Genomic DNA, 13,427 nt, shown 5'->3' on the forward strand with positions numbered 1-13,427 from the left:
TATTGAGTCGAATGGGCCTTACTCCCACATGAGCAAGTTTAACATTACAGCCAAATTCTTCAGAGCGATTCCAAACATGACAAGTGTTTTTGTGAACAGACATTTTCTCCTAACACATAGAGGGAAGCAAACTGTTTGCAATAACTTCCGCCCTGGAGGCAGCAACGAGAGTCGGCTCTGGCAAGCTGCAATGACAGTCAACACAGTGAAGAGAGACTCTTGTACTGTAAATCTTTTTATCAGCAAAAGCCACCTGCAGAACTTAGCAGCTCATTTCCATTTTTTTTAAAATGAGGAATGCCCTGCCGCTGGCACAACTGGTATCTCACACAATTGTTTGGGGCATGATGCAGCTCCAGGGAATTGGATCAGCCCCTGATGACGCAGGTTCAAAAGCTCTGCAGGAGGACAATGACAAGCACTGATTTACTTTTTGCTGCCTGCAGCAACGACAGAAGAAAACCCAAGGACCAGGCTTCTTTTGTGATAAGTGCACAGGCACACATCTCAGTTCCCAGAAGGCCAGTTTACACAATCAGTAGAACCATGTGGTAAATCACTTCCTGGGATGCTCTATTTTAGGTTACAGATGGAGACTGCAAATTGGAATTCTTCCCCGTGGAGATGGCACCCTCTCTGTAGACAGAAAGCAGAGCATTTGGAAGAAGGGACAACAGTGGAGGTTGAGCCATTAGAGGGAGCAGCGCACTGCCCTACCAATCAGCCTGCCCCAGCTGGACTCCAGATGATAGCTTTCTTACCTACAATCATTCTAGGGGGGAGCATTGGGTGTCCTCCCCCTCCATATGAAAGTCACAACCTAAAGCAGGGATGGGGAACCTCAGGTCCAAGGGCCAAATGTAGTTCTCCAGGTCTCTCCATCTGCCCCTGGAGACCACCAGGGCCCTTATGTTCTTTCTTTATATGGGTCTGGACTTGGACCAGGACAGTCCTTCAAACATGCAAATAGAGGACTGTCCTCTGCAGGTGGTGGCAAGGCACCCTGCATGGAAGTCTGGGTTAGAAGCTGGGTGTGATCTGGCACCACCGGGCAGAAGCAGTTGACTCAGTTGTCATGTTTTTGTGTTCATGGTGGTTTGTATGTATTTAAAGCAGCCATGTGTGTGCAATTCATGGGTCTTCATGTGAACAGCCCCTATGGTTTATACGTACAAATGGAGGCACAGATGCATTTGATTGCTGCCTCTCATGCTTGAGAGTAACTAATAACTAATTCTCAGTCTGCAAGGTCCTGTAAAAAAAGCCCAGCCATGACTTCAATTAGATTGAAGTCCCGAGTCTATAAAAGGTGGGCAATAAACCAATACTGCAGATGGGATTCCGCCCTGTCCAGTGCTCCTGGCCATTCTCTCCCTCCCTCTGCACCACATGCTTTTGCCTGTTTCTTATTCCTAACTCTCCTTCCTGGCTCCCATCTCAAAAGAAAAAGGGAAGATTAAATCTGTGAGAACAATGCCACACATCTCCTTTTGCAAATAGCAACTTTAAAAAGGGTTTTTTTTGATGCAGGACCTTAACAGAGGTTGAAAAGGTTAAGTTCCTCCTTCATGTCTGTTGTGACCCTGATGGTTATTAGCCTCCCCCTACCAGCTGATTTGATTTTATCTCTTTCACAGGGGTTAGGAATAGGGTTGACAGACTCAATAGAGCAGTGTTTCCCAACCTTGTGCCTCCAGATGTTTTGGGACTACAACTCCCATCATCCCTAGCTAGCAAGACCAGTGGTCTGGAATGATGGGAATTGTAGTCCGAAAACAGCTGGAGGCACAAGGTTGGGAAACACTGCAATAGAGGACAGGACTTCTGTGCCTTTAATTGCCCTGCTCTCTTTTGAGTCTGGAAACCTTAAAGAGAAACCAGCAGACCCTTTGCTTGGAAATTAAACAAAGGGTCTGGTGGTTTCTCTTTAACTGCTGGCCAGTTTCACCCATGGGCACACACACATTTCACTCACTTGACACCATGCAACATCAGATGTGTGACAGGTGAAGCCTGTCCTGGACAACCATGGCTACCAAGGAATAATTACTGCTCCTCATCATTCCTTGGCAGTGAGGCTTGTATTCAGTGTTGTTTACATTCAGCAAGTCCTGCTTTCAACAGGAATTTTTGGAGCCTCAACTTCAATTGAAGCCAGGTCTGCAAAGGAAGAATCATCAAATGACACAATGGGGTTGACAGGTCGGTGGCCCTGCTCACCTGCCAAAACTGATCCATGGACAGTGGACAAGTCCAGTTACCCATCCCTACTCTAGTGGGAACAGATTTTACTTTGGGCAGCTTGCATGAGTTGCTTCAAACTTCTGCAAAGGCCAAACAACATTTCAAAAGTAATCCTTTGACCTGCTTTCTAGGCCTGGATGCCTCTTACCTTTGCTATCACCTCTGCTGTGTGATCTCCAGAGACCCTAGAGTAAAAACAGTCATCATTAGCACCAACTAATGGGAGTACCAACCGTGAGTACAAAATCAAGGTAAAAAGAGATCTTAGCTACTAAGCCTCAAAAAAAGAAATTGAAAATGAAAAGAACAGTGAGTATTTCTTTGGTTATTATTCCCCTTTTAGCTGTGGCAAAATTTGTACCACAAATTAGGGTGGCAGTTACTTCTTACTCATTCTACTTGTAGCAGGTCCATTGAAATGAATGACTCTAAGACAGTCAGGCCCATTATTTTTGATAGGTCCAGACCTTCTGAGTGTCCCTATTTTCCAGGAAAAGTCCTGGATGTACGGAAGCCAACCTGGTTTCAGATTTAAGCCTGGAATGTCCCACTTTTCTGTAGGATATCTCCAAAAGACCCTGATGTTGGGAAAGATTGAGGGCACTAGGAGAAGGGGACAACAGAGGATGAGATGGTTGGACAGTGTTCTCGAAGCTACGAACATGAGTTTGACTAAGCTGCGGGAGGCAGTGGAAGACAGGAGTGCCTGGCGTGCTCTGGTCCATGGGGTCACAAAGACTAAATGACTAAACAACAACAATTTCCATCAGAGAAGTGTTGCAGGACATGGAGTTATGTGACCCCCGAGTCAAGGAGATAAGTAACTATACAACCTTTAGAAACCGCCTGAAGGCAGTCCTGTATAGGGGAGGTTTTTTAAAATGTTTAATGTTTTATTATGTTTTTTATACGGTATATGTTGGAAGTCTCCCAGAGTGGCTGTTGCAAGGCAGATGGGCAGGGCATTGATGATGATGATGGAATAGGAAATCCTTTTTTTCCCCATTGGAGAAATGTTGGAGGGCATGTAGGCCTATTTTGAGTATGGCCGCATCGACATCCTAACTTTAAAACAGTATGATACAAATTTAAACAGTCATGACTTTCCCTAAAGAACTCTGGGACTTGTAATTTAAGGGTGCTAAGAGCTGTTAGAAGACTTTCTATTCCTCTCTAAAAACTATAACTCACAGAATTCTCTGGAAAGAGGGATAGACTGTTAAACCTTAACAGTTCCCAGGATATTTGGGGGAAGCCATGACACAGGATATTTGGGATGCGGGTGGCGCTGTGGTCTAAACCACAGTGCCTAGGGCTTGCCGATCAGAAGGTCGGCGGTTTGAATCCCCGTGACAGGGTGAGCTCCCGTTGCTCAGTCCTAGCTCCTGCCAACCTAGCAGTTCGAAAGCACATCAAAGTGCAAGTAGATAAATAGGTACCACTCCGGCAGGAGGGTAAACTATGTTTCCATGCGCTGCTCTGGTTCTCCAGAAGCGGCTTAGTCATGCTGGCCGCATGACCCGGAAGCTGTAGGCTATGCCGGCTCCCTTGGCCAGTAAAGTGAGATGAGCGCCGCAACCCCAGAGTCATCCGCGACTAGACCTAATGGTCAGGGTTCCCTTTACCTTTATGACATTTTAAAGTAGTATGTTGGCATCTATCTGTCTTGAGACACAAGTGTGCCTTTAGAAGTGAAGTCAAACAGCTGGAAAATCACCACACCTGCTGTGGCTGCAGAGACCAGAAACTCATAACTGCTGCCTCCTGTGTTGTTTTTGCTGCGTTAGCAGCACTGAAGTGACTTCCCAGAGGCACATGTCTGGGCAGTGTGTATGGAGGTCCTGGGCTGCCCAGAGGACAAGACCACTCTCTCAGCCTCACTGATAATGGTCCAAAAAAAAGCAGATCAATACATTTGGCACCAGCTGGGCCGCAGGAGTTGCCAGAAGGAGGCGTACAAGGTGCCATCAAACCATCAATGTTGCTTTAAATATATCGTGCAGATGAGGCCTAAGACTAGCATTGGATACAATGCTATGGGACAACACCATTCATTTATTCAACACCATTTTCCTCTATTGCTGTGTGATCCCGCCAATTAGGAATCCTATATAATAAAGTGCAAGTGTCTCTGCGTCCAGTCCCTGTGTCCATGGGATTGCACTACTGCGCATGTGCCCCACGGACAGCTATTGGGACTTGGAGCGCAGAGACTTCGGACGGGATAAACCAGGACCGTGAGAGAGATTACATGCTTGCATATACACAATCATACCCCCCCAAAAGTGTGCGGCTTCCCCTTGCCTCTGCTGCGCTATGGAAGGATCTCTCTCTTTCCTCCTGGTTTCTTCTCCGTTCGAGGGGAAGGAGAGGAGGCAGGCGTGTGCTGGCGAAAGGGAAAGGGAGGGTAGGTGGGTGTGGATAGAGAGAGAGAGCGAGCCGCGAGTGATGTGGCTGCTGGGCTGAAGGATCGTTTAGCCGTTACTGAGGAGCAAAAGCAGGAGAGCGGGCGGGCGGGCACACCCGTGGGGGAAGGGGGAATTAGTCCCTGGAAGTGTGTGTGGATTTTTTTTGGGGGGGGGTTGGAAGGGCTGCTGCAACTGGGACCAGTGAGGAGAGAGAGAGAGAGAGAGAGAGAGAGAGAGAGAGAGAGAGAGAGAGAGAGAGAGAGAGAGAGAGAGGAGTAGAAAAAAGAGGGTGGGAAATGGGGAGGGAGAGAGGAAGCTGAGGAGGCAGCTGGCTGGGGCAGGGGCGGGGAAGGGACTGAGTGAGGGGCTGAGGTGGTGGCGGTGGGTGAATCACTGGGGGGGGGACACACCCACTAATTAATTCTACACCCGTTAATTTAATGGGCTTTATGATACTAGTCATACAATAAATGAGATGCTGTTCTGATGCTATGTAGCTAATAGCATTTGATGACATTACTGAGGCAAACAAAGCAGCGTTGCCCTTATGGGAAAGTGGATGTATCCCCACATTGCTGAAGCAACGAGTTAATAGTATATTTCTTCATGCACTACAAGGAGTAATGAAACCTCCCTCAGAATGTGGCAAGTCAGGGAGGGTATCTCAGTTACCTCAACACACATACACACACAAATAGGGCAAAAACCTTTGTCCCTGTTCAGATGGCTCTGGAAAGCTTTTCTGAAAAGCTGTGTGTGATTTCCCCCACTCCTTTGATCCAGCTGAAATGAAATTCTGCACAAATTTGGCAATGTTCCCAGAATCTGGATTTTAAACATTTGTAGTACAGTGGTACCTCGGTTTAAGAACAGCCCTGTTTATGAACTATTCGGTTTACGAACTCAACAAAACTGGAAGTAGTGACTCGGTTTGTGAAGTTTACGTAGGTCTAAGAATGGAGGCCAAATGGTGGAAGGGCTCCGGCGGCAGGAGGCCTCATTATGGAAAGTGCGCCTCGGTTTAAGAACGATTTCGGTTTAAGAATGAACTTCCAGAATGGATTAAGCCCGTAAACTGAGGTACCACTGTATTTGCATTTGAAGGTCATCACTGAAGGCTTGATCTTTCTAAAACAACCACCACAACATGAACATGAACCGAGAAACTTACATCCTAACACCTGAACATCAAGATTTGAGAGAACAGGGCCTTTTGTCCCATTAAAGAATCTGCCACAGGGCCACCCACCTACAATTAGGCAGAACGAGAATTTTCCTGTGATGGGTTTTGAGATCTTCAGGGGAGGCCCTTCCAGGGCATTCTCCCCCCCCCCAGCTAAAATTCACAGCAACTCAGTTCCAGCACCTCTCAGATAGGCACCATTGCCATTATAAGAGAACAAGAGAATCATTTGTAGTGAGTTCCACCACCTCTTTCTCTAGAAAAATAGCAATGGGTCCTTCTCCCAGTCTTGTCACCTCTCAAGCACACTTGGTGGTGTTGCTCTCAGAAGAACACTGTCTAAAGAACATAATTAGAGCCCCTCTGGATCAGGCCAAAGGGCATCATAGCCCAGCATCAAGTTCTCCCAGTGGCCAACCAGATGCTTATAGGACAGGGCCAACTGAAGACATTTTGGTTCCTGAGACAAACCACAAAATGGTGCTACCACCTAAATGGAAGAAGGGGTGAGTAAAGTCCCCAAACTGCGGCCCTCCAGGTGTTTTGGCCTACAACTCCCATGATCCCTAGTTAACAGGACCAGTGGTCAGGGATGATGGGAATTGTAGTCCAAAACATCTGGAGGGCTGAAGTTTGGGGATGCCTGTCCTACATCATGAATAAGGAAGAAATAAAGACCTACATCAGGATCTGCTTCCCTTGTGGACCCTGCCAACCTGTGGCGGTTGCCTCATGGGTGGGATGACCCTGCTATAGAAAGCCCAAAAGCAGGAACTGAATGCAACAGCACTTTTCCCAGTAGTGATTGCCATAGGCATACTGCTTCCATCAGCAAAGGTAGAACGTAAGAAGAGTCTGGCTGCTGGATAAGTCAAATGGTCTACCTAGCCCAGCACCCAGTTCTTACAGAGGCCAACCAGATGCCCCAATGGGAAGCCTACTAGCAGGACAAGAGCACTCCCCCCCACCTGTGATTCCTGCAACTGGAATACAGAAGAATGTGGCTTCCGATGGTGGAGGTAGAACATAGTCATGCTGGCTAGTAGTCATGTATAGCTTATCCTCCATGATGCTGTTGAATCCTTTATGGTTATTTATTTATTTATTTATTTGATGTCATTCATGAACTGCTTCCCATAAAATATCTCAGTTAATAGTTAATAGTTTGGAGTAAGTTTAAAGTGCCAGTTCAACCAGCTTCTTTATGTTTAATTGGAGTTGGGTGTAGGTGGGTGGGCAGCTTGTTCCTTGCCTCACGCATCCATCAAAATGTCTTCAGCCATCTCTCTCTGCCAAGACTTTTATGAATATGGAAATTAAGAGACAGTCTTAGCAGCCACAGAAGAATGGGAAAGCCTTGGTAAAAAAGATACAAACCCTGCCAAGTTGACTGCCGTCTCACCAATTTGGGAACTGGTGATCCACTTGGTCTCGTCTACAGTGGTCCGAGCATGAGGCAGTCTTCCAATGTCTTTGACAGTCATTATGAGGTGACGTGAAGACTTGAGCAGCTTTACTGCCTCATCGTGGGGGATGCTGAGGAAGCTGTGGCCATTCACCTCCAGAATCTGGTCCCCGACCTTTGAAGAGTGTAGAAGAAAAGAGATGATGAGCGCATAAAATGGGATTGTATCCAATGAATGGCAACCAGTGCAGGTATCTGAGCAAAGGTGTTATAAGCTGACAGGGTCTCACTCCTGCCAGCAATTCTGCACTAACTGCCACTTCTGGATCAAATACAATGAAAGCTCCATATAGAGCTTGGTGAAGTAATCCAATCCTGAGGTAATTTAATCGTGCTGATGCCTTTGTTAGAGTAGCATTGCTGTGTGCCATGCCAGAGAGCTTCTCAAACCCACAAAAAAATGTGGCAGACTGCCCATCACCCTTGGGGTGGGAGATCACCCACACCTCCAGGGTGCTAATCAGGCCTGCAAAGCAGTTTAGTAGTGAGCCGTTGGGTTGTAGGATGCAGTTCTAAGGCTGCTGGTGGGACTATATATGGGTGCTGACTTGGGTAAATTAAAAAGGTGTGCATGGGAGGTAATGATAATTTAAGTAATCCATATACTTCTTAATGCCGAAATAGGCTTCTAAGTAGTTCGCAAAGCATAAAAACCTATACAAACATGAAAATATAAATATAACCATTACGTTTTGCAACACCCCCCCCCCATTAAAACTGCACTTAACACAGCAGTTGACAAGAAATTTGGGTAGAGACATGAAGGGAATTTCTGTGTAAACAAGTGCATTTTCAAATGCTAGCAAAATGTCAATATAGGTGAGGCCTCTTATATTTTAGCAGGGATTCAGAACACCTGTGCTACCAATGAATGAGTCTGGCTCTGTATTACCTCACAATGATAATCACCAGGTTGCAGCTAAAGTCTAACTGGGTTACATTGCTGTCAACGGGCAAACAATGGTGAGGATTCACAAAGGAATGGCCTGTCAAGGGTGCCTGCATGTTATTTATCTATCTTGCGGGGCACTGGTGGTGTTGCTGGAAACAAACTGGGGTAGGACTCTTGCCTTCGTGCCCTGTTTATAGACTTCCTGAAAACATCTGGCTGAACACTGTCAGAAACAGGATGATGAGTTAGACTTGATGAACCCTGCTTCCAGTCCAATAAGCCTCTTCTTGCATTGTTATGCAATTAAGATACATTTGTAAATGGGCCAAGGTGTGTTGGAATAAGCAACAGTTTTTAATTAATACTCATCTTACTAAGAAGAAAAAGTCACTAAAGGGTTGTGAGTTTCAAATTCTCTATCACCTTTCCTTCTTGTTTTTGCTACAGCTGATGGCTGTTAAAGAATACAATGCTAGCTCCTAGCCATGTCTGTCTTCCTTGTAGTGAGTGAAAAATCTACCCTGCAAACAATGTATTCTAATGCAGATGTTCCCTGCCACTCTGGAGCAAGACAAAACTACTTCGAAAACCAGCTCTGTAGCCAGTTAGGAAAAAAAGAAAGAAATTGGAAAGAGAGCCTATGTGGAAGGTCTCCAGGTGGGAGAGACTCCTGCCTGAAATAATGGAGTGTCACTGCCAGTTGGTGTAGACAGTACTGAGCTAGATGGACCAATGGTCTGAGTCAGTATAATTGGTCGGGCATCTCCTTTGCATGCAGAAGGTTCCAGGTCCAATCCCCATTTCTAGATAAGGTTGGGAGAAACTTCTGCCTGAAACTCTGCCAGCCAGTGTAGACAGTACTGAGCTAGATGGACCTGTGGTTTTCAATCAGTATAAGGCCATTTCCTGTGTTCCTAAATCTGTTGGAGGCTTTCAGTAGCTCTCTTTGCAACCTCCTACACTCCCTCTTTATGTCTTGCAATCTGTGCCTCAAGCGAAAACAAGTTCTCTTTGCCAGGATTGATAGTCCTCCTGCCTGGCTTGGACTACCAGCCTCAACATTCCTCTGTAGCTCTTCCCAAATTAAAATGGCTTGATGCTTCCATTGCCAAGGCTGTGGTGCTTCTGCAGCAGTCGGAGAGATGCCACTTGGAGGCTACAAGGCCTTCTGTGGACCAAGCTGCCTGTCCTGGCCGCAGAGCTGGTTGGTGCTTATTTATTTATTTTGCCTGCAAGGAGAAGAGCTTCGGACTGTGATTTCCACTTGGAGGGTAGTCCCGAGAAGCTTCATCTTCTGGCAGTCAGCAGTCGCTGGTGCTCATGGGGACCAGTAGGGTGGAAATCATGGAGATCCACAATACGTGGAGCCAGAGTCAGTGAAAGGCAGATCCAGAACCAATGAGAGATGGAGTCAGTTAATTCTAGCTTTGCCCCCATCCTTCTCCCTCCTGAGTTCTACAAAGGGCAACAGTGAGACTTGGGGCTTGTCCAAGTTTTGTTCTGTTTGGTTTCCCACATGTCTCATGCTTTCTAGGCATTGTTCCAAGAGATTTTGCCTTTGCCCTGCCACTTACACCAGGAAAACACTCACTTTACTGCTATCACAGAAAACCTGATAGCTGTTTGTTCTGATTTAGCGCTAAACTGTGGGTTTTCCTGGGTGAAAGCAGTGGGGCAAACAGAAGTGGATGAGCCACAAGGAGGAGGAAGCTGATAGGCAGTGACATCCACTAAGTGAAAGAGCAGGTAGTGTGTGTTAGCTGAGGCCAGGCTGAAGCTACTGAGGCTATGTCTTATTTGACCTAGTGGACCAACCCCCACTAATCATTGTATTTTGTTCACCAGGGAGAAGGGCTTGTGGTGCTTGTAAGAAGTCAGGCAGGTGGGGAGAAGTTGAAAGCACATTCAGACTTGGGGAATATTGCATTAGTTTTCACTACTGCAATGCTAGTATATCTGTCCCATTTCCTAACGCTCCCTTGACCAACTACATTCTTTCTGTAGCACCCTGTGGGGTTCAGGAGCCCTGTTATGTCACCCCCTTCCCTGCAGAGCTGGCAGCCTTTCACCCTTTTTTGGAACACCCTCCCTTGTGGAGTGCCCCCTCAGGCTCCTCTCCTTGGGAGTCCTTCAGACAGCTGCTCTGAGCTGCCCCAAAGACCAAAGAGAGGTGTCTTCTTACACCACCCCACAGGAGCCTGGGAAGCACTGCCTAGCCTGGCCAGCCCCAGAGGCACCATTCACTTGTGGGGCTTGTAGCCAGGGCAGCTGCTGCAACAAACAGCTGTTCAAGCCTTTTGGAAGCAGAGACACAAGAGAGCATCAGAGAAGGGAAGGAAGCAAAGAGGGACAGAGGCCAGAGTTGCCCAAGGCACCCCTGACCATTATTCAAGGCACCCCAGGGTGCCACGGCACACTGGTTGAAAACCACTGCATTATGGAACTGTGGCTTTTTGATCAATATTGTAAACTGGCTTGTCACACTAAATTTCATTCACATCAGTTGGCATGGCATGACAAAGGAACTAACATCACTGGACAGCATCACTATTCCCCCATCCTTTCCACACATCCCTGCTTCTGTTCTCCCATGATCCCCCTATAAAAACTACATGGATGAACTGTAAACAGGCATACTGCTCCAAATTTCATCACTTTACTCCTTTGGTTTTCTGCAGTAACAGAGTCGCAAACCAATTGGTACCAATTCTGGTACCAATTACCATGGCAACGAGCACTAAACTTCCCATTGGTGCAGTGAGTGGACATGGGGACTAGGCTGTTTCCCCGGTGCCTCCTTCTCAAAGCCTAGGAAGCTTCTACCTGACTTAGGGAGAAAGGTGCCCCACTCATGCATGCAACATCTGGACATTACAACATTACATTCACATCACTCCCCCAATTGTCCTTGCAAACTGGCACCTCTAGCCTTTACTGTTCTACAAAAATTTTCACTGTACACCACTGAAACTTCCAGGATATTCTGCTAGATTTCCAGAAGTGGCTTTGACATCATGTGAAAGCTCAAATATAATTCTCTGATGGTCCTTTGGAGAATTCTTTTCACTCCCTCTCAAATGGAAACAAGGTTTTCAGACTGCAGTGAGTTACACAGCCAAATCAGAGAGGCAGCTTTGGCTTTGATTAGACTCCAGTGGAAGTCCAGAACAGCACAGTCACTGTCTCAGTAAAGCTGCTGGCACAATTTGTGGCTCTCCAGCGGCTTGCAGTAACAGCCCACTGCTTTCTCTTGCCTCCAGCCTACATTCGGGGGCTTTGTGCATTGCTACTGCCTCTCGATGCGATTTGACCTCCAGCTCAAACTGCACATTAAGTGGATTTCTCTGATTGTTCCACTTTTCTGGGTTTTTTTTAAACCATAGAAACCTTGAACAGGCTGAGTTTGAAGAAAAAATAGGGTGGGTGAGTGGGAGGGAGGGAGGAAGCCTGCTTAACCCTTTCACCACCTTTTGCAGCTCATGGCCTGCTTTTTTCACCACCACCTGCCTCCGGTTGGTTAAACAGAAATTTGGAGGTGGTGCTTTTGATCTGCAAGATGGCAAGGGGGGAGAGTTTAAACCACCCTTCTCATCATCCAATCTCTAATTTTTCTCGAAAAATAGAAAAGAATCACAGCACTCCACTTAACCTGTAGTTTAAACCTGTGTGTTGTATCTACAGACAGAATTTTTGAATGGGAGCTACACATGACTCCTGTCTATGACGGCTAACCAGCATCTTAAATTACTCAAAATGCAATGACTCATCTCATAGATGCAATTGACCCATACTTCTATCCAGACTATACTGGGGCAGCCACTGTTGTTGGGAGCTGAGCTTTGCTCCTCTCATGAACTGGCTGGGCACGGAGGAATGGTGGGAGACACTAGCTGGGGAACCCCCAAGGGAAGAAGGCTCAGAGCCCAGGGATTTGGTGGTGGAATGATGATGAGTGGTTAGCTGAAGAGGTAATGGGGTTTAGTAAGCAGGGATAGTCTGTGGCATAGAGAAGTCCCAAATCGGAAGCAGAGGAAGGAGCTGGAGAGGAAGGAGCCCAAAAGACAGAGATGAGTCAGGCTGGTGAAGAAGACAGGGGGTCTCCCCCTCCTGCTGTGACAAGCTTCCCTCCCCATTGGTCTCTGAGGACCGTGAGAGGTATGAAGCAGAAGGAGCAAAGACAGGCACACCGGCATAGTCTCAGATTGCTTGGGAATGACCCAGGGGAGGAGGAGGCCTAGTCTAGGAAGGCGGGGACCTTCAGTCTCCACAACTGCTTCACAGGGACAAGACCTACCAAGAAGAGTTGCTATGTTTATTACACCTGGCACTCCTGAGCAGACCTTGTTTCTTCTAATGAAGAGTAAACTTCACTTACTCAATGTGATTTAGTGCTGGCTTGCTCCTGATAGCTCCTACTCAAAAGTGGCAGTGCGCTGGAACGTCTGAGGAGCTCTTACAAGCTCCTGGGGGGGCCCTGGCAGTCCCCAGCTTGGCTGAGTGCTGGTGCCACATTTGCTAGCCACCACCGTATCTTGTGGGAGTTCTCAAAGTTCATTCTCTATCTCATTCAGCTCTTCTTCTTTGTATCTCTTGAATCTCCTTGCTTCATCACTGAATGGTCCAAACTTCTAACATTATTATGAAAAAGGAAAGGGGGGGACCCAAATAATCTTTCTCCATTTTCTTCGTGTCATGTTTTATTTATTCCCTTGTGAGACATACAGAGAGGAAAAATGAAGATGCAAATGTTCTTTGAGAGGCCTGGCTCTTGGCAGGGTAACACACTGGACAAGAAAGAGGAGGGATTTGGTTTAATTCTCATTATTCATTTAGATTACGGTGCTTGGCTTGATTATTTTTTAATTTCTTGGTTCTGAATTTAGTGGGTTTTTTTGAGAAATGGAAGATGGAGCAGACACATGGGCAAGGCCAGGGGGGCAGCTGCCCCCCTAGATCAAGTAAAACAATAGAAATACACATTGGTTCTGCCCCCCCTAACAAAAGTTTTGCCCCCTAACGAAATCCTGGCTACGTCCATGAGCAGACAGCCGGCACATTTCTGCAAGGGCTTCCAGGCATAATTACTCTGGCTTCCCTCTTAACATCACAACAGCTCCTAAATGCTCTTTGATAATCTTCTAGCTTCTCTTGAGCCCAAAGTCCTCTTGCTGTTTGTCACAGGCTTCTTTTGTTCAAGGAGAGGAGTGACAGCCCAAACCTTTCAGCCTCCTCTAC

General features: G+C 46.7%; 1 protein-coding gene across 4 annotated transcripts in view; it reads right to left on the minus strand.

The window, feature by feature from the left end:
- The window catches only part of WHRN (whirlin), a 104,677-nt gene that overhangs the window by 30,212 nt on the left and 61,038 nt on the right, over positions 1-13,427 (minus strand). For all 4 annotated transcript variants that reach the window (XM_088665011.1, XM_088665009.1, XM_088665012.1 and 1 more), the window contains exons 4-5: positions 7,213-7,415; positions 2,393-2,429 (exon numbers count right to left, since the gene is read on the minus strand). In XM_088665011.1, coding sequence (XP_088521137.1) covers positions 2,393-2,429; positions 7,213-7,415 — 240 coding nt within the window. The remainder of the gene's footprint in view (positions 1-2,392; positions 2,430-7,212; positions 7,416-13,427) is intronic.

This window comes from Zootoca vivipara, chromosome Z2, assembly GCF_965207765.1.
Source record: "Zootoca vivipara chromosome Z2, rZooViv2.hap1.1, whole genome shotgun sequence".
NCBI lineage: Eukaryota > Metazoa > Chordata > Lepidosauria > Squamata > Lacertidae > Zootoca > Zootoca vivipara.